The 25,924-nt window shown below is 40.4% G+C and overlaps 1 protein-coding gene across 2 annotated transcripts; it reads right to left on the reverse strand.

The window, feature by feature from the left end:
• LOC133448702 (growth/differentiation factor 11-like) lies at window positions 1-25,236 on the reverse strand. Of its 2 annotated transcripts, none has more exons than XM_061727478.1 (3): window positions 24,271-25,236; window positions 9,988-10,361; window positions 1-3,486 (listed from the first exon to the last, which is right to left on the reverse strand). In XM_061727478.1, the coding sequence occupies exons 1-3, from the start codon at window positions 24,686-24,688 to the stop codon at window positions 3,109-3,111; spliced, it is 1,170 nt and encodes a 389-aa protein (XP_061583462.1). In that variant the 5' UTR covers window positions 24,689-25,236; the 3' UTR covers window positions 1-3,108. The 2 variants fall into 2 exon arrangements, with proteins under 2 accessions (XP_061583462.1, XP_061583461.1); XM_061727477.1 differs by having other exon boundaries at window positions 1-3,489.
• Between the last annotated feature and the right edge of the window lie 688 nt (window positions 25,237-25,924).

Below are 25,924 nucleotides of genomic sequence, written 5' to 3' on the forward strand. Positions count from 1 at the left end.
AACAACAAAATGCAAAAAAGTCATACAGTTATCCATATGCACAACAATGAAACTACAAAGTTGGGGTGATTTTTTTTTCATGTTTTTTTTTTAACTACACAAAGAATGAGGGGAATGAAAGGGAAAAGAGAGAACAACATTAGAAGCGGTGAACCTGTCCAACACATCATAAAAGTTAACATTTGGGTATGTATTTACATAGATAGCTCTTACTCTCATATATTTATATGAAAAATCCCATACATACCAGTATACAAACACTACAGTTCAAAATGCAACTTCTCAACAGTTAACCATAGTTAAGCCACAGATGTGGGCACAGCTAAGTATTTCTTTTGACCGCACATAAGCAGGGCTGCTACCATCAGTCACTCTGTCAATAACTCAACCTGAACCTGAGAGCGAGGGGACCCTGTGAAATCATTTACATTTTTGGAGGGGATGGGAGAGGCTTTAATGGGTTAAATGTTTGCACTGATTAACTGCTGACATTTTATTTTCAAAGCAAAGTTTTTAGAAGGCTAAAGTGAGGTAGACAGATTTTTAAATGCACTGTAATTAATATTAATAAATAACAATTGGCAAGTAGAATTTTTTTTTATTTTCCTCCAAACTCTGCCCCTTAAACCAGCTTTTTCCTCCCTTTGAAATGTTCTCGCATATTCTTGCAATCACAAAGGTTTCGGCACACAACATGTCATCCTCTACTTTGGCTAACAATCCCTGGATACTCCTCCCATTATCACATGGGTCCTCTCACTTAAAATACACATATAAGAAATAATAATAATAAAAAAAAATCTATGCAAGACAGTTGACACACCGATGAAGTCAAAAGGTTGTTATCTGTGTACCGTGGTAATAGATTAAAGTTGATAGGCAGGCCATTTCCAGTTAAAGCATTCTATGTTTGTTGATCCAGACATGTATTACAAACACGATTTATTACCCAAAAGTGGGCACGAAGGCCTTTCAGGCCTTTCAGTAAGTTCAGTTTCCAGATTAGAAAGAAGTGTGTGGCTCCATGGACAGGCCCCCGCTTCAGACAAAGTCATGAAAGTGTGATGGTATGAAAAGAAGTGATAACTTCCCTAGTTTATGGTTTATTTATTACCAGAAGCTTGAATATTTTTTTTTCAATCCTATACTGTACAAGCTCTCTTTTGCTTGGTAAAACGCAAACAACGCTTTACTCACGCCATGAACGTCCCATAGTGCAAAATTTATTGTTGGTAAGGTAGAGTGCCCCAAAAAACGTTTTTTTTTTCTTCTTTTTTTTTTTTTTTTTACTCCTTTTTAATATATACATATATCATTTATATATAATGTCAGAAGGCTCTCACTTTATCCAACAGCATAGTGCTTTCGTTTACAACAAAAGGATATCTTTGCTTTGACATCCAGGAGACAAAAAACAAGCTTCGAGCGTACTAATCTACTCTGTGTTCAAGCACTAACAATATTCTTGACCATTATGAAAATGATGAAACGGTTGAAGTGGATGGAGGGCATTACAAAATACAATCAAATATGCTCTCTAAAGTAAAGTTAATGATCTTTATGTATTTATTTCTTTCTTTCACAAACTACGTGTTGTGTTGTGAGTTATAAAAGTTATTATTTGTTAGCACAGTACTGCTGTTTAAAGTTTCTCCAATAGTGAATCCTTTTTGATCTGCAACTACCAAAAAGAGCTTGGATGACAGGAGCAATGTACTGATCTAATGTCATTCAAGTGTTTGTTATTATTACTATTATTATATAGATGTCTACAAGTAAATGTGTGTAAACCTCTATGGATAATCCGGTTTGTGCTACTTTCAGCTTGTCGACTCGTGAGCATAATGACTTTTTCTGTGTATTTATTTCAGGGTAAGAATTCAGTTGTCTGTTTTTACATGTAATCCCAAGCCCCTTCAAGTTATGCAACAGTGCATTTGTGTCTTTTTTGAACATTTGTTGAAAAAGTCATTTTACTATGTTGGATAAACTGGTTTAAAACAACAACAACAACAACAAAAAGCCTGCCAGGTTCTTGTCATAATGCAGTATTTGTCCTTCTTGTCCTCTTCCAAAATGGTACAAAATAATGAATTGAGCCTGTATCCACATATCCACTTTATTTTTTACTTTAATGTGCATGGTGAGCTCAAACTATATTATCTAAATTTGCAGGATGGTAAAGACTGCTATAGCAACTTCAGTGATCCGCTTTGAAAGATTGAGTTCAACCAGCATGACCTTTTCGCTTTCCTTTTTTAAAGTTTTACAAGACTGCAAATAAAAGATCAAAGAGGTTTTAAAAGATACTCGAGAATGTCACACTGGAGTGTTATACATTAATAGATGGTATAGGTTTGGTTTTGGACCTCCTCCACACTTTACATCTCTAAACATCTGTAAACGAGATGTTTAATTTATTCTCAGAGAACGTTAAGTAATTAAACCTTCGTGTTTGTCATGCTTTCTGACTTCTTTTTTTGTCCAAGTGATGGATTGCAAAATAATTATAATCAAGCCCCTTTGCAATTATTTAAGTAAATCAAGTTTCTCCTCTGAGTAGGTGTACCTGCAAAAATAAGTATTTCCAAACTTGACTGAAAAGCTGACGTTTCATAATGAAATATTCTTATTTCTCCTGTCATCTCATCCCACTAACCTGGACATTTTACAAAGATTCCATAAAATAATAAAAATAAAAAAAGTCACAAACACATACTCTATAACATAGTTTTGTTTCATTTACCATTTTATGAAGCTGCTTCACAAGTACACCCTCTTCAGATCGTTCATTTTGTGCTGTATTTCCATTATTCAGTTCCTTTATTTTGATTCTTATTTCGTTCGCTAACTTTTTGTACAGCAAGAATCAGTTTCATTACTGGAAACATGGAAACCTAGTGGGAGGCTTTTGTGGCTGAGCAAAAGTTAAATCTGGTGCCATGGTGTGGGTTCTGGTGCCGGGCGAAAGCTCCATAAGGGTTTTGGGTGCTTTGATGAGGGCTGTACACAAGTGTGTGTGTGTGTGTGTGCGTGCGTGCATGCGTGCGTGTGTGTGTGTGTGTGTGTGTGTGTGTGTGTGTGTGTGTGTGTGTTTCCTCCCACAGCTTAAGAGCATCCACATCGATCCACCACCATCCCTGGTATCTTCCCGTGAATGATCTGCTGCTTGTCATTAAAGTAAAGCATGTTGATGGGGGACATCTTGGTTGGGGTGCAGCATGGCCCCGCGGAGCCTCGAGGGTTGGCGTGCTGCACCAGGTGGGTGTGCGGATATTTCTGCATGAACATGTACTCGCACTGACCAGAACAGTAGTTGGCTTTGTAGCGTTTGGGGGCAATGATCCAGTCCCAACCGAATGCCTCGAAGTCCACGGTCAGAGGGTAGCGACAGCAGCGAGATTCGGTGGAGTGCTCGTCACAGTCCAAGCCAAGGTTTCTCCGAGACCGCTTGGTGGTCTCAAGAACCTTCACTTCCAGGAACGGCTGCTGGAATCAGGGGGAAGAACGGCACAACAGACAGGGAGAAGTGGTTATAAGAGAACAACAGCACTGACACAATGGAGGGTACAAAAATTATTGGTTTCTTTCTTTTCTGCTAAAAATGTGTTAAAAACATGTATCTGGCAACATCATTTGAAACATCTGAAACAAATCAAAGCTCTGCTCTTCTTCAGGCTTCTGCAGCCTGCGGTTACACCTAACACTCCCGGACCATCAGCCCTGAATTTGATTATTTAGCTTTTATCATCCTAATCTTCACAAATTGCTCTTTTTTCTGTTAGATTGGATTTAAATTTGTCCCCTCACATCCAGTAAGATACAGTTTTACAGTAATCCAGTTTCAAACCTAATATTTAATAACTCTTTAAGGTTTATTGTAATTTTATGTTTTAAAACATGTTTATCATATCTATAAGTAATTTAGTTGTAGGTACTTTTTGTAGGTACTTTTTCCCAAGAAGGATTATTCTGAATTTTCTAAAACTTTACAAATGCAACTGTTTGTTAGTTGTTTTGAGAGAAAAATCTGCAACTTTACCTGGGAGAGTTAGCTCTAGTTAGTGACAGGAGGCAATTATTTGGGCAAAACATAAAAGCTGCAGTGCAAACAAATGTAAACAGCTAGATTAATTGTCAAAAGTCATAGTAAGACTTATTTTATTTTTCTTTATTCTAAAATGAAATAGCTGCATATGTAGTTGCATATTTTCTTGAATAAGAAATAGTACCAACCAAAACATGAAAGAAATGTCTGACCTGCACTATTTCACTGGAGCATTTTTTTGCAGCATTTTGCAACATGAATATTCGCCCTCCAGAGAGAATGTGCAGGATTTACCTCCATAAGAACCACACACCTTAGTAATGTATATTTCTGTCATCATTAATGAACAATATAAACTATGATGTAGCTGCTTTAAAAAATGTTTGTAAACTGTCTTTTCCCCATAGAAGTGCCTGATCATTCTTGCTGCAAGGTGGTTCCTGGTAATGGAGACACATGCCAACAGCTTGAGGATCCCCGCTAACGGACACCCACCTATACCTCACTTAACTCTTTAACATTCAGACCAGGAAAGCATTATGGTTGGAATGCTTTCATTACAAACCATCCATCTTCACAGGGATCTACTGGAGCCTATCCCAGTTGTTACTTCTAATGCTCACAGGAAAAAGGTACATTTTTTACTTTTTTAAGGAATGGTTTAGGTATATTGTGAAATCTTCTGCCTTTTTTGTCCCTACATGGACACTGGACAGGTCGCCAGCCCATCGGAGGGGCACATATAGACAAACGACCACACACGTTCACACTCACTCCTATGGACTATTTAGAATCACAGATTAACCTGACATGCATGTTTTGGGACTGTGGGAAGAAACAGGAGTAACTGCAGAAAACCCACACAAGCATGAGGAGAACATGCAAACTCCACACAGCTCCTGCCATCGAGTGAACCAGGAACTTTCTTGCTGTGAAGCAACAGTGCTGACCAGGAAGCCACCGTGCTGCCCTCATTACAAACCCTAACTGTAAAATGCTGCTCAGTTTACCTTTAAATACAGAAAATTCATATACAATTTCACATAAATTAAACCAACTGGTGAGAAGCTTAGTGTGTTCAATCAACTTATAAGTGTCAGCTTATTGATAACAAAATGATTTCAGAAAAGTAAGTCATACAATCTTTCTGACAATATTCCTAGGAATACGGGTGAGAGTAGATCAGAACTGGCATAAGATTTTCAGACAGAACACAAGAACTGTATTCACTAAATCATTTAGATTTCACGAAATATCAGGTATATCAAAGGTAATTATTACGGCAATATTTTAGATTAGTATGATGCTTATTGAATCATTTCTTGAGTGATTGATTGATTAGCTCTACCCCCTTCATTCACAGTCAAAGGGAAAATATATACCATGGATCTAATCTTCTTGCAGGTTTTTATGAATAACAATATTATTAATAATATTATTAATTAACAATATTAGTCCTGTTCATAGCTATTAATGGGAAACAATTCAACTCATGGGCCCATGAGTCGCTGCTTGCTTCATTCTCATTAAAAGAAAAACTAAAAAAAACGTATAGAAAGAGAAAAAAATCCTAAGCATATACTAACTCGGATGCTGAAAAAAGCTACAGACTCATCCTGCAATGAGCCACACATATGGGACCCAATAAAAAAATAAAAAAGACAACTTTAACTGTAAACCTTATCAGAGACTGAAAGTGACAATGAGTGCCGATGTTTCCATATGTCAACCTACTGTAAGTAAAGATAGGAAAGTCGTAGTGCCATCATTCCTTATGTTGCGTGACTCCCTTGTTTACATTTTTATGCCACACCAAGATGGCAGCAGAGCCTTGATGCATGTGACTGGATGAGCATCCAATAGCACCCACACTTTCTCCCATATCTGTGGTCCTAAATGACTAATCTAAACAACATTGCTTTGCACGCAATCCCTACACCCCAATAGACAACACAGAGACAAATTATTTTTGAAACCAACGTGACAGCTTGCCTCCTATATAACAAGTTTATTAATCATTAATTGTATATCTATTCTCACTCATGGTGCCATACAATCTCAACTTATACTGAAACCTGGAAATGGACAAACATTACATGTGCAAATAATAAAACCCAGAACAGGTTACCGCTAATTAACAATTATCTTGAACTCACTTTAACAAACACAGTCTAGATAGAGCGGACTGGAAAAGTCCACTCAACCAGCCCAACACGCTACAATCTCTTTTTTATTCAAAAATATGTGTAAATAAATAAGTTCCTTTCTTATTCTTATTCTTTCTTGGGCATGTATTAGGTAGTTCCAGCAAGATCATTGTAAACTACTTTTACCCTTACCCTGGGTTTCAATCATTGAAAAGTGATCATGGTTGATGATCAAAATCAACAGGCTCCATTCAAAAAAATGTGTTTTTGACATCTAAGAAATGACACCATCTAATGTATGATAACGACACTTTATTGTGATTGTTGGAACGAAGTCACACTGTTATGGCTTACTGTGACACTTGAATTAATGTGATGTTTTTAGTGGGAGTTTGGCTTTTCCATCCATGTGAAAAAGTCTTATTAAAAAATCAATTCAGTATACAAGTTCCATCATTTTAGCTACAGTGCAATGCTGAATGACCTTTGCTGTATTTCAACGTTGTATATTAATGCATCACATTTATTAGTGATCAATTCTGTATCAAATAAAGCTGGTGTACAGGTCTTGATGACAGTGTGAGGAAAATTTCTTCACGCTTTCATGTAATTTTACTCCAGTTGTACTGTGACATTCGTTTCCAATGAGGGTTGAACTCCGCCAAGACTGCCCTTTGTCACCGATTCTGTTCATTACTGAGGGATGGAGGGGGTCCAGTTTGGTGACCTCAGAAAGGTCTCACTGGATTTTACATATGATGTGGTTCTGCTGGCTTCATCAGGCCGAGACCTGCAACTCTCACCGGAGCAGTTTGCAGCTGAATGTGAAGCAGAAAAAAGTGGAGTGCCCTCTCCGGGTCAGGGATCAGATCCAGCCCTAAGTGAAGGAGGTCAAGTATCTTGAGGTCTTGTATACGAGTGAGGGAAGAATGGAGTGGGAGATTGACAGGTAGATCGGTCTGTTGTTGTAGAGAAAGAGCTGGGCATAAAGGTTGAAGCTCTCGATTTACTGGCAGTCTAAGTTCTTACCCTCACCTATGGTCACGACCGATGGGTCGTGACCAAAAGAGCGAGATCGCGGATACAAGCAGTGAAAATGAGTTTCCACAGCAGGGCGTCTGGGCTCTCCGTTAGAAATATCCTGAGAAGCTCGGCCATCCTGATGACAAATCCATGTTTGAAGCTTGAGCGAAGACTATACATCGACAAGTGCTTTAAGAGGTCAGTGGTCCACTGCACGGTGGTTACCATGCAAAGACATATACATATATATATGTGTGTGTGTGTGTGTGTGTGTATAAGGGAGTGCCTGTGTCGTGCTGGATTCAATAATAAATAGAACAGAAAAGTTTATCTTTTAAATACAGAAAAAGACAACGAGAAGTTCAATTTTCTCGTCAATCGCGATTAAGAGCAAAGCAAAAAAAAAAAAAAAAAGCAGGAACAACAGAGATTTCACTTTTAACTTCTAAGATAAAGGGATTGCAGCATGATTTTAAACTGTGGATGAAGATAGGAATTAAGGAAGCTGGATAATTTAATGCTGAGCTGTGACGTGACATGACCATGAAATTCTGAGAGGTTTCTGACAGATATTTTCGGATCTAAGCACTAGCAAACAAATTAATGGATATCTTTTTTCCTGAATTTATTCAAACAGCCACGTACGGTATACACTCAGAAGCGCATTGAATTCCTTTCTTTTCCTATAATATCCCTCCATACATAAACTTCCACTTCTCCTTCTCTCTTCACTCTTATTTTCTCCATTAAAAGCTGCTTTTTAAATGTTTCCCCACTCAACTGAACTTCAAACGTCAGTCCCTTGCTATTATTTTCTACATTTGACAAAACAAAACAAAAGAACTTTAACCTCCTTAAAATTCAGCACACACTCTTAACGCAATAAACCAAAATTTAAATGAATAAATAAATTATTCTAACAATTAAAACAATGCATCGTTTGAGTGCTGATCCAATAGGCATTGAGAGAAACTGGCCTTTACAAATACTAATGGTTGACTTTGTATGCTTAGTTTGATCCCTGACCCAGAAGGTCATATGCTGGCTACTATAACCTTGACCTTTGGGCGCAGCAAGCAGATCAAATATTTTACTTCAGTATGTTTGTTTTAAAAAGCCTTCTTCTCCCCGCAGTGATCCCAGCTGGGCTGCAGCACAGTTTTTTTGTGACGCATTCAAAAGAGGAAATAAGCTGAAAGGCTGTTGGAGAGAAAACATGTCAGATTGACCTGTAGCTCTTTTGTTGCAGATAAAAGAGTTGAGTTTGCTTCTTTCTTGCTTTTTGCGCTCTGTTTCTCTTTTTTCTTTCTTTTCCTTCTCAAGAATAATATTGCACACTGAGGTGTGCACACAGGGTAGAGATTTATTGGTCAAAAGCTGACCTCTCGTGTGTTGTGAAGATCTGACCCTAATAGCCAGTTGGTAAATATTTGGTGTTGCTTAACGTGGCCCACATAATTCAGTGTGGATGCTGCATTTAACTGTCAGTCACAGCAACTTGGAGCTCTTTAACAAGATTAATGGCTCACCAGTGGATTTTACTTTCAGACTGAAGTTTAAACTGATCCATGCAGCCTCTTAGTTTGCTTCATAACTGAAACGTGCAATAAAACAACAAAACAAAACAAATGATAAACTGTATGTTATGAACATCTAAGGGAGGTTTTCACCTAGTCACACATCTTTTATGAATGAGTGACATTATTTTAATTATTTTAATCTATAAAAAAAAGTGAAACTCAATTTGCCAGCCCCAAGAAAGAAAACAAAAACTAAACTAAGTGCACATGAACGTTTTGCTCTGTGAGTTGTTAGTTACAGTCAGTTTGAAAATGGGATGCAGTGCAAGATGAAGGCTGATCCACACAAAGCATCTTTGCTTATCCTCGACTGGAACAGACTATAAAGCAACAACAATCAAATGGTGTGTAAATGGAGATCCAGTGTCCAGTGTTTCTGTACAGGAACGTATTTGCTTTAGTTCAATTTAGTTCGCTGTTGTCCTTTTTGCTTCAGATCCACATTTTTTCTAGAAAGGATGACACTGAAATACAGAATTTTCTGCAGTGACACAGAATTTATCTCTTCTGTGTTTTTGGCCTTTAAAGACTACTTGCCCGCTAGTAAAAAACCTTGGCCTTACCAACAGGGATATTTTATAGTTTTAGTGGATCTCTGATTTAAGCTGCTAGAAAATGAATACAGTTTCTTAATAACATAATGCGACCTTGAGGTTTGTTTGTTGGCTGTAGTGTCGAGGGAGTTTTTATGTATGTAAAATGTATAATTTATACAACACAATGCAACACTAATATTTGTTTGATCCTGATAATTCATCCATACTTTAATCACAGATGAAAGTACACTTCCCAATATTTCTCAGAATCCCGATTTAGTTCTGTGTGGCCACTGATTTTATTGCATCTAAAGTTTAAGTTGAGAAGGATCTTGTAGATGCTTGCCGAATCTAAACGGTTCGGTAAAATCTGCTGAGATAGAAAGATATTTGACCAACATTGGATATTTGTTTCAAAGGAATGAATTAAGTTAACTGCAATCAACCCTGTGGGAAGTTTTAAAATCTATTTTTCGGGGTGGATTCAATGAAAACATCCAATCATATACGAAATGGAAGGATTTTTTTTTTTTTTTTAAGAAGATGATTTCAGCGGCTAGTTTTTCGACCAAAAAAGGGATTACATAAAATAGTGAGCTGTGATGGAAGTGATTCCCCTCCCCAGCCCCAGGGACAGGTCTGAGGATCCTTACCAGCCCCTCCTCCCCGGGTCGCAGCGAGGTAACTGCCAGGTCATTGCCGCTCTCATCAAAGGCATTGATGTCGATTCCCCAGTTGGTGTGGGGCTGTTTAAACCAGTTCTGCAACACGTGCTTAAAGTCAATGCTTTGCCAGTGCCCGACCCTGGAGTTGAGCTCTATTTTGAGGGAGCGGATGCGGATGTGGCGGCTGCCCTGTTCCGTGACGGGCTTCAGTCGCAGGATCTGCAGGTAGACGGTGGAGGTCTGCTGCAGTGGTCGCAGATACACCCACAGCTGGGCCTTCAGCACCTTGGTGAACATCAGTTTGGGGCTGAACTTGAAGAAGCAGCAGCTGGGCTTCCCGTTCACCTGGACCAGGGGCTCCGCTGTGGATCAGAGGACAGACTTTTTATATTTCTATATTTAAGACATAAACAGCATTGATTTCACTGGACTCAGAGAATGTTTGACAAAAGCCTTTAAAGACCCTGATATCATCAAATCGGCATTGAATCAAAAAATGTATTTAACATGTCATGACCAATTATCCTCTTAATTATTGATCACATCAAAGTTGTAATCTTTCTGTATCTGTTTGGTCATGAAGGCAGCAGTATCACTGACCACAAAGTAATCAATTAATAAATCAAAGAAGAAATGTTCTCCCTCTTAGAAACAACTACCGTAATATATACTGTATTATTTCTTGCAATGTGAAAGTGTTTTAGCAATCAATTACTGAATTACTGAACTGAACTATTACTGAACATTTAGGAAATGCAAAATCTTCCTAATCAGCAGTGAATTAGTTGATTCTTTGAAATCTGTAATTTGTCAAAGGAAAACAACCCCGCCACTAGTTCAAAATGTGTCAATGCTGGAAGGAGATCATCCAGATGGACAATAACTTCTGAAAGAGAAAGAGAATTATAGAAACGTCCTTCAATAGCTTTGCACGTGGGCAAGGATGAGTTTAAACTGGAAAAATCAAGGTCCTTAGGGGTCAAGGAAGTGGTAACGTTCTGGTTCTCTCGAGCTGGAGTCACTTCTACATCCATCACAGAGCAGCCAGTTAAGGGAGAAGTCTGAAAGATTCTGCCTCCATCCAGAAAACCAGAAAACAACTCAAGACCTGGCTGTGAGAGGTGGACAAGACTGGGATCTAACAGAACTTCATACTGCCCTGGATCCTTTAGCCCTTACAGTTATATACAGGGATAATCAGTGGTCATTTGTGGAAGATGGCTGTAGTCTACCCCACAGAGTTTACTCTGCAGTACAAAGAATCCAGGGATCCTAAGGTGGCACGGGCAGGCAGCCAGGTGTGTACAGGCAGAAAATCAAACACATCTGGACGAGGCTGGACCAAGGTTGAAGCAGAGGGAGCTTGGGTCCATAACACCAGCCAGGGTCAACAATGTTTAAGGCAAAGGCTGGCAGCATCTGTTTCAGGAGGAAGTGCTGGCAGGTAAAGAAGAATTACAAGCCAGGGGATTGGTGGGAATGAAACAACAAGAAGGTTGAACCAAATGGAAAAATGTGATGCCACTAAAGATCACCTGAGCTAATATCTGAAAAGCAGACTTCCAATCCATCAGGTTTTTGGTTCTAGCGCTTTACAACGTCTTATCCAGTTCAGCAAACTTCCATGTCCTGGAGAAAAACTGAGTCACCCTCTCTTTGTGGAGAGAGAGGAACCCCGGAGCACTGGGAGATGAATGCTATTGCTGGTGCCACTGCCACATGCTCAAGGTAGTTGCTGAGAGCGTGACCACTGCCATCGACACCATCACATACCACAAGCCAAGGACCACTATGTTCTTCAAAGTCAGAGAGAAGCTGCCTGACCCTCTGTTCATTGAACATCAGAAGTGGATCTTGGAAAACGGCTAAAGTTTCCACCCAGCATAACAACAGCATGGCTACAGCCAGACATGATCATCATGTGAGATTCCACCAAGCTACTGATCACCAGCAACCGATGAGGGAAAACATGACACGTGTCAGGGGCTATGGAAGAGTGCATGGAAAAAGACTGGTGGGGGAGGTCATCCAAGTTGCAGAAAAAGCCACAAGATGGCTTTAGATCAAGAAAGCAGATCTACTAGGACATAGAAATGAATGTAAAGAGCTTTGGTTGGGTCGCCTGAGTGGAGGTGTCTGATTTATTGAAAGATCTGAAACACCCAATGGCCCCAAGTTTAATGATGATGATGTGTCTGAGAGTATGTGTGCGGTGTATCTTTCAGCAGCTATTGATCTATAAGTAATACTAATGTATTACCAAAGTGACAACAATAGTGCACAACATGTGGTGTTTTATACAGGGTTAGCATTGTTGCAGGACACAGCTGCAGTTGCCGATGTACAAAAAATGTTTATTGCTTAAATACAATCTCATTTTTGGACATATTTTTCTTTTCTTTCTATACTATCACTTATTTAAAAAAACATAGCTCATGACTTTGAAAACCTCTCATTCACAAAAAACTGTCATTTCAACCACAAGAAGATAAACTGTGTTTGTTTAAATAACCTAAATTGCATATTAAAACAAGAAACGGTAATATTGGCCAGTGGCCAGATGGTAACCGTAGATTCCCCTGGGTCAGCCGTAATGAAATTGACTGCCCCTACATCACAACAAGCAAAATTAAAACATCTCAAGTTTTTTTAATGGCTCCCCCATGCTGAAAATATATTTGAGGTACGGATTAAGAGTTATGTGAGGGAGAACACAAGCTGTCTCCTGAAACAGGCAGATTTATTCCTGTCATGATCCATGGCTCTATGTTTCTGTGATTTGCACCACATGTAGGATCTGCACATGGTTCATTTGCATAGACAGCCATCTGATATAATGACATCCATCCGTTGAATTCATACATTCATTTCCATGTAAAGTGTTCATTTATTAAGGGAAATTTATTCTGTATCTATCTGGCATGATAATGTGCCAAGAGAGTACAATAGAATATTTAATCTACCCATTTTCTCAGAGGAAATTTGGCATGTCAGATACTGGCCAAAAGAAAAAAAAGTTGGGTTTGGTCATTTGGTCATCAAACGTCAAAGAGTTCATGCATTAAACCTTTTGAGAAAAGAAAAGAAGGAAACTACGTGGATCTGTCAATCACTGCTAAATCTGTGGTTGCTTAGGCAACCTGCAAATGCTTCCTGGGTCAAAAGGTTATTTGGCACCTCAGCCTAGTTAAGAAATGGGATCAGGGGTCAAAACGGTCAGCCTCTTTACATCTCAGGGGTACTGGGGAGGGGCGGCCTTAACAGCCAGATTGAGTTTGAAGGTCAAGGTCGACCCTATGGCAATGGTAATATGTCTTTTTTCACATCGGGCCTTTTTGCCAGAGAATTGTTCCAAATCTCAGAGACACAGCAGCGCTGAACCATCCCCAGTTTGTTTTTGTTTTGATTGGGGTGGAGATTCCCAAGCCAATAGTGAATGTTTATCAAACTCCATTGACCAGGCCAGAACACTGCACCGAGCTGTTTTTGTGTCTTTTTTTTTTGTAAACACTAAACACGTATTGTAATTGAATTATGGGCATGCATTGAGGGACATGAATTCACTGAGGTACAGATGAACTATCCATTAGAAGAGTCCAGGGTAAACGTTGAAAAAGGGCCAAGCAAGGGACAGACATGGTCCTTCAGCCTTCATTTCCAAGGACAGTCATTAGTGAGTGTAAATTATACAGTGTCTCACGCTGAACAAACAATATCTCAATGTTCCTTTTAGTGGGTAGCTGAGGTCAAAGCAATTAACGTGGGTGGTGTTGTGTTTGCTCATCAGCACAAAACTGGGAATGAATGATTCTGCAGTTTGCTTGGGGTCACTTGTTATTACTACTTTTGGGGACATACAGCAGCTCTTCGTTTGCCAGCAGTTTTCAACACTTTTGTTCAGTTTCTAAAACAGCAGAAAACAAAGCCACAACAACCAACCCAGTGGAGCTGCAACGGTTCAGTTTCTTAATCCGAGCACTTTCTCGAGAAGGAGTAACCCGAGAGGCAGGACCAGTATGCCTAATCCGATTCAGGACCCCAGTTATTAGACACACCTGCACAACATATGAGCTATGCTGTGTTAAACAATGGCTGCATTGATAGGTGAAATCAATTTGTGGCTTTATAGGTCTTGTTAATGCACAGGCTGGAGGCAAGGATGAATGCCTGCAGTTTAATTACACCCTACGTCTTGGCAGAGCAATCTACTTGTGCAAAACAGGCAAGGCTAGCTTGTAAAGTCCAGAAAAAAGGGGGCCACCTGAACTCAATCTTTTTTTCTCTTTGTTGCCTCCAAAACGTTATTGAGCAGAACTCAATCATTTAACAGCTAGACTTTGTTGGGTTTTTTTAAACTTAATTTTCTGGACAATTTGCTTAGTTGTAGCCCAGGCCTGTGAAACTCTGAGTCTCGCAATATCAGATGTAAAACCTGATTTTGTGTTCAGCACCACCTACCAGAGCAACACCACCTCTCAAGTGGGGACAAACATAAAATTAACCTTTGACAGTACACTTCTGAAATCCAAGTGAATAATGGACTGTGGCTGTGTTTTCCCAAAAGAAGCAGGTTTGCATGCTTTTTTTTCCCTCTTGCTTCCAACATGCTTCATTATTACAGCAGTTTTTTCCCCCTGTGGTATAATTGCAGCATATGCAGTGCATGAATTTTACTGCCAACACACAGCAGGTCTGCAGGTGGGCCTAGCAAACATCTGGTGGACTCCCTGGATACCTGTGTTCCACAGTTAGCCTCCTATACATGCAGGCGCGGGAAGGGATATAGGATATAGGGGTTTATTCACCATGCCATCTGTCCGTTTTCATACGATTTCAGCCCATTTATATGCTTTTAGAAGTCATGCAACTGAGGCGTAAATGAAAATTGAGCCGTATAAACTGTTGAAAACAGATGGATGGGGGATGTAGAGTTGTCGTTATGAAGTAAATAGGTTAAATGCCTGAGAAGAGGGCTGAAAAAGGACGGGCTCTTATTAGTATGTGGATATAAAAATATCATAGGCTTCCAAAAATAATAATCATAAAAAAGAAGACATATTTCAAAAGGGTTTCTACAGATTTGGTGAACCTGCCGTTGCTGTGATCAAATCACTTTTTGCCATCAATATTTGATGATATTTACGACAATGATGATCTCCACTCACTCAGAATATGATAAGATACATAACCCACAGATTGTATAACTTATTCATTTACACAGTCTGTCAAATGTATAAAAGCACTAGATGATAAATTTCCTTTAGAGTCAGGTAGTTTGGCAAGGTTTTTATGAACTGAACATATTTATCGGAGGGGTTTTTAGCTTAAACAATTGTTGTTACTCTTATTTATTTCTTTTCTCTTTGCATGCTGCATAGATGTGTGGCAATCAGGCAAAAAATACACAGCTTCGACGAGGCAGAGAGGGAAATGGCCATCTATTGTTAATGTCCAAATGGATAGTGCATAATGGCACAAACCTACACAGGAGTTTCATTTGCATATATATCTATATTTTCTTTTCTTAATGGGAAATGCAAATGTGCCATTTTGTTGCGAAAGCGTGTGCTTGGGAGCCTTCGTGTTGAATAAATGTGACTCTAGGGTATCCCCACGCACCTCAGCATATTAATCATCGTGACACGTTCACGACCCTTCTAATAAGACAGGGGCCACAGCGCACCCCCTCAAACATCCCATCCCACCCCAGCCCCACTCCCTCTTTGTCTCTCAGCCAGTCCCAAGGGAGCGCAGAGAGGGCGGTGGGGGAGGCCGAGCTGGAGGTGAGGAGGGAGGGGGTGTGCGTGCGTGTGTGTGAAGTTAGACCCCCTCATTCAGAGGCCTCCCCTGGGACAACGGCAGGCACAAGACTCCTATTAGGACTGGGCACGGTAGCCCCCCAGGAGCAACAAAAGACACCTCCTAATGCTCCCTGTTCTAGCTCAGTGAACTCAAACACATGCACATGGAAACAGGCAGGCGCACATAAACACACTACATACGCAAGCGCCAAACCGACTGCCTTCAGCGAACACACTCAAAACTCATTGTTTTAAGTGTTACATATGTTTGTATCATGAGAACGCTTGCTGAACAGCAGGATGGGACGCGCAGTGAACTGCGATAAGATGGACAGCTGGACAGCATGAGGCATGCTGGGGTGTGACTGCTAGTGTTTGTGTGCATCCACACATACACGCAAGGCATTAACACCACAGGGAAACGCTGATCTCTGTCACATGCAGAATGTTACACATACTTTACATAAGTATAGATCTGTACATGACAGACAAATGCTTTTGATTAATGTGGAGGCTTTGTTTTTAAACATGCTGTTTTTTAATTTAAATTGATGACATGCTTTTAATTGATGACGATTATGAATGAATACGAACACGTGAATTCAGTGTTGCCATCAGGTTACATATTTATTGTTATTAAAGGAACCTCAGTACAACAGGAAAATGTATCATAACTCTTAAAAGTTTATATAATTTTGGTTATTTTGTCATTAATTGTTACGCACATTGTGTTTGATGTCCTGTAAAGTGTCAACAGAAAGGTATTTAAAGAAGGTGTTTAAACTTTTATCTTTTTTGGATACTATAAATGAGTTAGTTAATAGTTAATGTTCTTCAAGCTGAACGTGACATAATCATGAGCTGACGTGTGATTTCAGAAATGATCTCTTATTCCACGTTACATGTGCAGTCTCTCTGCAACAGCTGCAATGAAGATGGTGCACCAGAAGTCTACATAACAACAAACGAGGTTTCAGATTGCCTGCCCACTCTTTCTACACAGAGCTCCTCGTCCCTCTGCTTCACCTCTGTTACTGCCTCCATACCCGCCTCATTTTCTACGTGAATGAACCCGAGGTGGAGCAGCTTTGAAGTTGTTCACAGACAAAATGAGACGGAATATCAGCACAATCATCCCACCTTGAAAGTACTACATGCAAGTGACTGGTGCCGACCTTTGTTGCGGCAATCATGAAAGTCATTCAAATGAACTATTACCAACTTAACATCCTTTTTTCAGAAAAAATAAAGAACATATGAATATGTTTCCCGGTTAGTTTTATAGTAACTTACATAGGTGAAAAAAGTATTCCTTGTGTAATGTTTACTAGGTCTTAAAATAAGTCAAATACAACTGTCCTTAAGTGAACTGCAACCTCACCTATTACCCCGTCTAACTATTTAGAGGACAAAAACCAAAGTGAAATGCGGATGCAGGAAGGGAGAAGTTAAAAACACTCACTGCTATAATAGGTAGCAGACTGGTTTTGGTAATTGCATGCACTTGATAAATTGATCATTTGCAAGTGTGAGCACATCTGTAAAAGCTGAAGTTTGGGCAGTTTGTCTGGAGCAAGGTGTGTGTTAACACAATGCCCAGAGGCAAACTCCATCAGCCAAGCTCTTAAAGAACTAACTGTTGATACCTAACCCACCAGTCTGGGAAAAGTTATAAAGTAGTATCCAAATAAATAGATCTAGAGTGAGAAAGATTATCAATAGATGTAAAAAAATCAAGATAGCTCTCAATCATTTAGGCAGCAAGTTTACACCAGGGTCAGACTGCAGAGAAATGATCTTAAAAAAATAGATCTCCAGGCCTTAGTCAGCACACTAAATATAAATGTTAATGACAGTGCACAGATGTGTCTTGTTTTGGAAGGATTACTAAGAGCCTTGTCTTTCTGAAAATAACATGGCAGCGCAGCTTAGGTTTACAAAACAGCATCTGAACCACCCACAAGACTTCTTAAAGGAGAAATGGCTGACCATAATGCACAGTGCCACATTTGGTGAGGGCCAAACACAGAATATCAGGACAAACACTTCACGTACCACCTGTAAGGAAGCACAAATGTGGAATGGTGATGACTTGTACTTGTTTTGCAGCCACAGGAAATCTTCACCTATGAACTTCACTACATTCCAAAATATTCAAGAGTTAAATGTGTTGTCATCTACTTTTTTAGCCAAATCTTGGCAGAGAACGGATTATGGAAGAGGACAATGATCCAAAACATACCAGCAAATCTACAAGACAAAGGCTGAAAAATGAAAAAAATAAAAATAAACTGAGACCACAACGTGGCAGGACCTTATAAAGGAGGTGGATGGACAAAGTCCCACAAACCTCAAAGGAGTAACGAAATGTTGCAAAAAGATGTTTGGGACACAATTCCTGCACAATCTGAGGCAAACTGACTATTCATCAAAAACAAGCTAAATAACAACTTGTGTGGAAGATGAATTGAGGTTTTTGCATTGCAAATAAACATATTTTTATAATCAATATTCCATTTTCATATAGTAATTTGTTGAAATCTAAATAGTTTTCTCAAAATGTGTCCTGCAGCCTGTTGCACTGGAGGAAGAAGAATGCCACATATTGATATCACTTGTGCAGATATACTCACGTTATAAATCAGAGCCTAACAACAACTCCAACTGCCTGAATTATAAACAGCGTTTTTTATTTCTGTACTCTAAAATCTACTCTCATTACCATCTAACTTACTTAACTATGTCATTCCCATAAATTAAAACTTTGAAACACCTTCTCTGTTCCAAATCAATGACCGCCTGAAAAGAAAATGTCCATGAACGCAATGAAATCTTTGAATGAGTCTGAACCTATAGTTTGTTCTCCCCAAAAAATACAAAGTGACTTGATTGAAAACCTCCTTCTTAGAAGCGTTTTGTCCTGCACCACTTTCTGAAGAAGTTCCAAGCAACGTCTCATATAGATACGCTCCTTTATTCACTTCTCTTGAAGTCCATCAGTACTCAATATCACTTGAACCATAAAGCATGTCTTAAGATGTGTGCACAGTGAGGAGAAAAACGACCACAAGTGATAAATGCAGCAAGGAGCTTCTCTGCTTTGCCGCAAGAAAAAAAAGAGCTTAATTAAATTTTCATGTAGATAATCACGAGGTAATCCAGTGTTAATTGTTCTTCTTTCCGACACAGTGGCTCCCTCGTGGGATCCAACAATATGCTCATGCAGCATTCTGTTAACTTAAATGCCTCTTAGATTTAATGGACTCTTCCATAAACTCATCCTCAGCACCTCCTCACACATGACCACGCAGAACCTGAATGCATCCATCAACAATAATCCCTTCAATGATCTCCATTTTATCTTTTCACTCCCCTCCTCCTCCTCCTCCTCCTCCTCCTCCTCCTCCTCCTCCTCCTCCTCCTCCTCCTCCTCCTCCTCCTCCTTCTCCACCTCCTCCTCCACCACCTCCACCTCCTCCCCCTCCTCCTCACTCATGTCCCTACATAGGGCTTAATTACTGGTGTGAAGTAATTATTTCCTTTATTAGTGAAACGAAACATCTGTTTTAAGTCTTTTTAATTGTACCTATAAAACCCTTCCATTATTTCTGCCCCTTTAGGATAGGACAGGGCTGCTTGTTGCTCCCTGTGGACTCACTCCGTTTTCCCTTCACTCCCCTTTATGCTTGCAGCATGAGCTTCGCTGCACCTAACTCGATCGCACACTTTTAAATCCTTTAAACAGGGAACGAGGATCTCAGCAGTGATACGCAAGCCTACAGGAAAAGAAGATGGCAAGAGATGAAAATCTGTGCATGTCTCAAAGCTTCGATTGATGATTTCACCCATTGTTCTCAATGCCTTATTATTGTTGTTCTTCCTGATAAAGTATGTATTAAATCCTAAGGTAACATATTCCCAATAGTCAAGAGAAAATAAGGGCTGCGGGGAATGCTACATGGGAGCGTGGGAATAAAGGAAGGAGGGTTAAAGGAGTGAGATTCCTGAGGTCCTGGGGAAATTTTGTCCCTGTATTAATAGACTTCGGTCCCTTTGAAATTTTATTAGCCATAAAGTTGACAGTATGTTGTGCAATTTTCACAGTCCTACAGACCCTCTTCTTTTTAAACACACTGCTTATGTACCAGCTTTCAAATGATTCACAGCAAAGTTTGTCTTTCCCTAAAGTGATGCCAGCACCTACACAAGAAGAGCAGGTGTCATTGTCAAACTGAGACCTCCGTGGAATAAATAAATCTATAAAAACCTCACATAGTCATCAACTTCCAGCAAACACTGACCACTGAGTTGAAGACTGTCCGGCTTCTGCTGCTCTGTCCTTTTAGCACTCTCCCTCTTTATTTTTATGGTTCCTGCACCTTCAGGAAATGACCCTTTTATAGGGTCAACACTATAAAAGACTGTTTTTTTTTCTTTTTTGGGGGGGAGTGGTTAGTAGATGTATGTGTGTGTGTGTGTGTGTGTGTGTGTGTGTGTGTGTGTGTGTGTGTGTGTGTGTGTGTGTGTGTGTGTGTGTGTGTGTGTGTGTGTGTGTGTGTGTGTGTGTGTGTGTGTGTGTGTGTGTGGTTGGGGGATAAGTGTTCAAGTTACTACCGGTTCGCCTTTTCTGCCAAAGAAAGAGACCTGATGAGGCTAATAGTCTTCTCGTCCAATATATCACATAGCTGTGAACTCTGTGACCCTTTTTGTCAATAGGACAAACTTTTCTCTGGAGTGTGTGTGTGTATGTGTGAGAGAGAGACTGTGTGAGTGGCCGTGTGTGGGCATCCCTATGTGTCCACACAAGTGTGCACATGTGGAAATGTGCACATTCATACCTTGACATGTGCGCAGATGGACTGGAGAGTTGTGCAACCCCCGTGTTCATTCTTGAATGTGCTTCAACTCAACTGGATTACATAATAATACCAGTTGAACCACTTTCTGGTGGTAGCCTGCATGTTGTTATGATGGGAGAATAAAACATAGGTGTTAGACGTTTCATCTGCCCTACGTTTAAAATCCCATTGAAGTTTAGCTGTTTCTCTGCGTGCAGCCACTGATTTTGCACATTTCAGGCAAACTGATGTCTGAGTTTGAAAGATTAAAGTTTAAAGATTGAATAATGGCCTGGAAAGAGGGTAAGCAAGTGCTGCTCTCTGCTGGATCATCTGTTACTGAGCAATCTTACATTTACAGTCACAGAACAGAGAAATTCAGTCAAAGCCACTCAAAATGTACCAATACAACAGAGTACATTTCTTTATGACCTTTAAATTCCTTCCACAATGGCCTAACGATTGCAGTTGACAGGAAGGGTGCCTCTCTTCCAACTATTTTGGATGTTGAAGAGTATATTTCCCAGGTGAAGGTTTAGATAATGTGTGGTTAATCGGTGTCAAAACATCAAGCGAATAACAAACAAAGAGAGGGAAGAGAACAAAGCAGATGTGGACTAATTGTTTTGAGCGGGTGACAAATCCAAGACTTGTCAGGTCAAGTCCTCACCCCACCTCAAGCAAAACAATCTCACCTCCAAAATATACACTTTATACATGCATGCACTCACAACTGAACACACAAAGCTATGTAAACGCTTTTACCTTAGCTAATGTGCTTTTGCATGTGCAACTGTTTGAAAATAAAATCAGGGAACAACTTTGCACTGGAGAATCACTGAGTCACTGTTCATGTGATGTGCAGAACGGTTACCAACACAACGCGCTGTATAGAGGGAGATGTTTCAGTGAATAAAGTGCCACACTACGATATAAATAGATGTACTTTTCCATGATATTTCATAGTAATTAAAGACCAGGAAGCATGGACCCTTTCAACCCCCACTCTGGCACCCACGTACCTTGAGTGAATACTAAGAAGCAACTCTGGCACAGGTCCAATTCAGTATGTATTGTGTGAACCCCCGTGGCCCATCAAAGGCAGCGCGCACAACCATGAAAGGGCGATAGGGTTCGAGATGCGCAGGGAATAGTGTTTGAAGTCCTCCTTCTATCAGAGATACAGAAAAAGCCACTTTTAATCCTGTGGGATCATTATGGTGCCAAAGGCATTAAAAAAAGAAAAAGGAAAAAAAAGGGATGCTTTCATTCTCTCTTAACAGTTCCACAAGCAGCGGAGAGGAGGGGGGGGACGATGTGAGAGGGGGGAAGAAGGGTGAGTGGGGGAGCAAATAATCGAAACAGCAGCTGACGTAGAGCAATGAAGCAAACAGATGAGAGAGGAAGTGCTTTAACATGACAGATTCCCGCATAATCTCACTCATTAGCTTCTCAGGTTGACGTGGGACCATCGCAAACATACAGTTGGCAGGCGTTGTGTACAGTGACAGGGTGTCTAATCAATTTCCACTTTGTTTTGTGTGTGTGTTTAAAGGGAATACAAAGCAAGGCTTCAAAGCATAATCGGAAGCACTTGTGTTATGTATTCAGTGTTTATCTTGTCTGTTTATGGATAGATGAATAAATGCAAATGTATACATGGAAAGATACATCCACGGTTATGAATGCTGAGGTGCAAAGAGCCAACTGAGCAACGCCATAGATCTATACATTATACGTATTCAGATACATAGTGTTTATATATCAAATATTACATTGTGATTGCAGTAAAGAGGATATATTGCTTATGATATAGTGAATATTGCACTTGAGATAACAAGTTACTAAAAGACAAGACACCACACATATCCTATAAGCATGTTTCAACTCTTATATTGGTCCTATATTGGTCAAGAGCAACATCAAACTTTAAAAACCCTGACCAACTGAAATAATGGAGAGTATAGGCAGCTGTTTTAAAATAGTAATGGTATATGAAATTTACTTGGGAAAAAAGAAATAAGTGGAGATTTGCAATATTTTTAAGAAGATGATATGTGAGTGAATGTTATTTTCTGGTTTGAAAGAGAGGCTGGGCCTGCTCTGACAGGTGAGGATGGAAAAGGTTAATTATTTCTTTAAAATGTGACCAACGGCCAGATAGATATATTGATACATAAATTAATAGATAAAAACGAGTTTCATTCGCCATGTGCTGAATATATTACGTGTGTAAATGTTGTTGAATTCGCCAAGAAAAGGTCACACACTCCCCTCGACCCTAAGTGATTCTCTGTCTTTGTGTACTCCTGGTTTGAAGGGGTGGGGGAAACGAGCTGCGCCTATAAACTCCGCATTTAAAAGGCAAGTGCGGCCGAGGGGGGCCGCTGCATGAGGGGAACAATAGCAGCTTTTTGGACACACTTTTTCTCATTGCGATGAACAGCAGGGAAACCGGTAGAGCCTCCTATAAAAGGCCGATAGAGCACAGCTGCCAGGGTTCAGCAGTAATTTTATAAAATGTCTCCAAGGGGGGCTGCCTGTGGATTTATGGGAAAGTATAAGAGGGAGAGCAAATTGTCAAGAGGCATTAACTACAGGGCCCGGCGATGTAATCATAACTCCAGAATTTGCGGGCCCGCATCATGCAAAACGGGACACAGAGGAATAAATGCGGCAGTTGTCTGCCAACTGCTTCCATTATCATTTATAATGCACTTGACATTCAAAGGTGTGTGCCACGCCTTTCCTCTCTGTCAAACACGCATGTCGAGAAAAAAAAAAGTTTGTCAGCTAAATAGTGGTGCAGTCAATATTGCACAATGTGGCTCATCACCATTATGAAAGAAAAAAAAAATAGGCTGCGTAGGTGGCTGTTTCCTAGATCCGAGGCACCTTGTGTTTCTGATTATTGATTAATCAGGTTGACACATAATCTGCATTTTGACAGCTGTGGCCCACAGCCGTCTTAATTTTATCAGCCAGTTTCAGACACACAGATTGCACCCCCCAATCTCAACATCAAAACAGTAGTATAGGTCAGCTCACCGTAATGAATGAACCCCAGAAACTCCACTGTCCGCGCAGAATAACCCGAGTTACTTGAACCTATCTGCTCCGCAATCAATGCTGCGTTCCATTTACCTCGGAAGTCGGAACTGGGAACTGGGAATGACGTCACAACAGAGTTATCAGCGTTCCAGTTACAAAGTAGGAAAACAAGATTGTAGTTCGCATATACCACATGAAAAATGTAAATTACACTATAGCAGCATATATATGCCGAACAATACTTGTAAACGACTGATTTAGTGTGACCAAAACTAGAATGAAGTGCTACGAATTTTTACAGAGCTCTCTTCTACTGTTTACAACCGGGGCAGCCATCTTGGAATGTGAACTCGGGGGTGGTGAAGACTCTCCCACTTTCCCAGTGGGAAATCCCACTTCGAGGGGCGTTCCAGTTGAAAATTCCGACTGGGAACTGGGAAATCCCCACTTCCGAGGACAAATGGAACGCGGCATAAGGCTGATCTGCGTCGATTTAACGCGGAACCATAATTTAGGCTTTACGCACAGGACGCGTTTTGGAGGCAGAGTACCGCTGTTTGGGTTGTAAACCATGTACTCACGCTCTGAGGCCATAGTGATAACGGACTCCGTGGTGGCGTGGTACTCGTCCTCCTCCATAAACTCATCCTGCGACGACGCGTCTCCCTGGAAGTCGTGGTGATCCAGGAGCTGCTGCAGCGGCGGCGCCTTGGGCAGCAGCTGATTCACCACCTCCCGGCTGATGTTGGGGGCCTGCTTCAGCCGCAGCTTGCTCAGGATCTGGGACTTGATGGTCTCCAGTCTCAGCACTTTGCTCTGCTCCCTCCACACACACGCGGAGCACTCATGGGACCCGGGGTCCTCGTCCAGCAGCGACAGCCCGGCGTCCGTGGGCGTTTCGCCTGAAGGAGGCTGCAGCAGCAGATTGGGCTCATCGCTCCCCGACTGTCCCAGGGAGATGAGCACCACTAAGCATAGTAAAAAGTTGTACCTCGGCATGACGATGCACGGACACCCAGGAGCCGCAACTTTCCTCCTTTCTTGTGTTGTTTGTTAATGTTTTCCCCCTTTCTTTCTCTTTTTTAGTCGCTTTATCCCGTTATATCCCTTCTGGATCTGCACCGCTCCTTACCTTAGCCGGCAAAAGGCATTGAATCAGGGACATGCATTTAATCCAAAAAGTGTTTCTTCTTCTTCTTCTTCTTTTTCTATTTTTTTCTTCTTTTTTTTTCTTGCAGCAGGACTTTCTGCAGTAAGTTTCTTAAGAAAACCAAAAGTGCGTTCCAGTGCGTCACGGCGCAAGCTGTTTTGATGGAGAGTGGAACGGTCTGAGTGATGAATGCATAGCCCGCTCACGTGTATGCTGAAGGCTAGAGAGGCTGTTTTGGTGGTTCCCCCTGTGTAAATTAGTCCATGGAGGTGTGCGCACGTTCAGAAGTGTCACTGAAAAATGTGCAAGTGCGGTCAAAAAGGGGCTCTTTATATATCTCAGCTGCCCGGTGTCGTAATCCGTCTCCATTGGCTAAGATTGCAACAAAAGGCTTTTAGGTCTGTCACCAAGTCAAGAGGGACAGAGCGATGGGAGGGTGCACGCGCTCTTATGAGAGTATAAATGTTTTACAGTGCACAAACAATGCTTCACATTACAAGTATAGAGCAATTAAGCTGTCAGGACGGTGGCAAAAATGAGGCACTCAAATGCTTTTATAATCGCGTGTATTTAGAAGAGTTCATTCTTTCTGTCTTCACCCAATCGTGGCATTAATCACATATATACGACCATTTATGGTGCATTTGAATAAGAACACAACACATATGTTTGCGTCATATGTATCTCCAGAGCCTTTACATGCTTATTATTAACAAGTTGGACGAGCTGAACAAATCCAAACTGCGTCAAAGATGAGCCTATTTGTATCAAACATTATTATTAAGTTATTATAAGTCCTTATATCTTAAGCGGTGAAAAAACGGAGCATAGGGAGAAAAAAAAACAACAGGCTGAACATTTTGATAAATGGCTGATACAGAAATTATGCTATAGTCTATATTGAGGGCTCTTTCAACCATTCAGAGACAGACGGTTTATAGGAAAGTATAAATACCACAAATGTGTAATGTGTAAAGACTCAATTAAACGTAATTAGTCACTTTAATCCAAAATATAAAAAAAAATATATGACAATATTTTTAATTGTGTGTTTAGTGTATTTATCATTGTTGAATTCAAATCTA

This window comes from Cololabis saira, chromosome 8 (genome assembly GCF_033807715.1).
Source record: "Cololabis saira isolate AMF1-May2022 chromosome 8, fColSai1.1, whole genome shotgun sequence".
NCBI lineage: Eukaryota > Metazoa > Chordata > Actinopteri > Beloniformes > Belonidae > Cololabis > Cololabis saira.

Coding starts and splice junctions, on each gene's coding strand:
- LOC133448702 (XM_061727477.1), bottom strand. CDS start 24,688: ATGCCGAGGTACAACTTTTTACTATGCTTAGTGGTGCTCATCTCCCTG. Junction 10,362..24,270: donor TATCACTATGGCCTCAGAGC/GTGAGTACATGG, acceptor TCTGATCCACAG/CGGAGCCCCTGGTCCAGGTG. Junction 3,490..9,987: donor GACCCGGGGAGGAGGGGCTG/GTAAGGATCCTC, acceptor CCCTGATTCCAG/CAGCCGTTCCTGGAAGTGAA.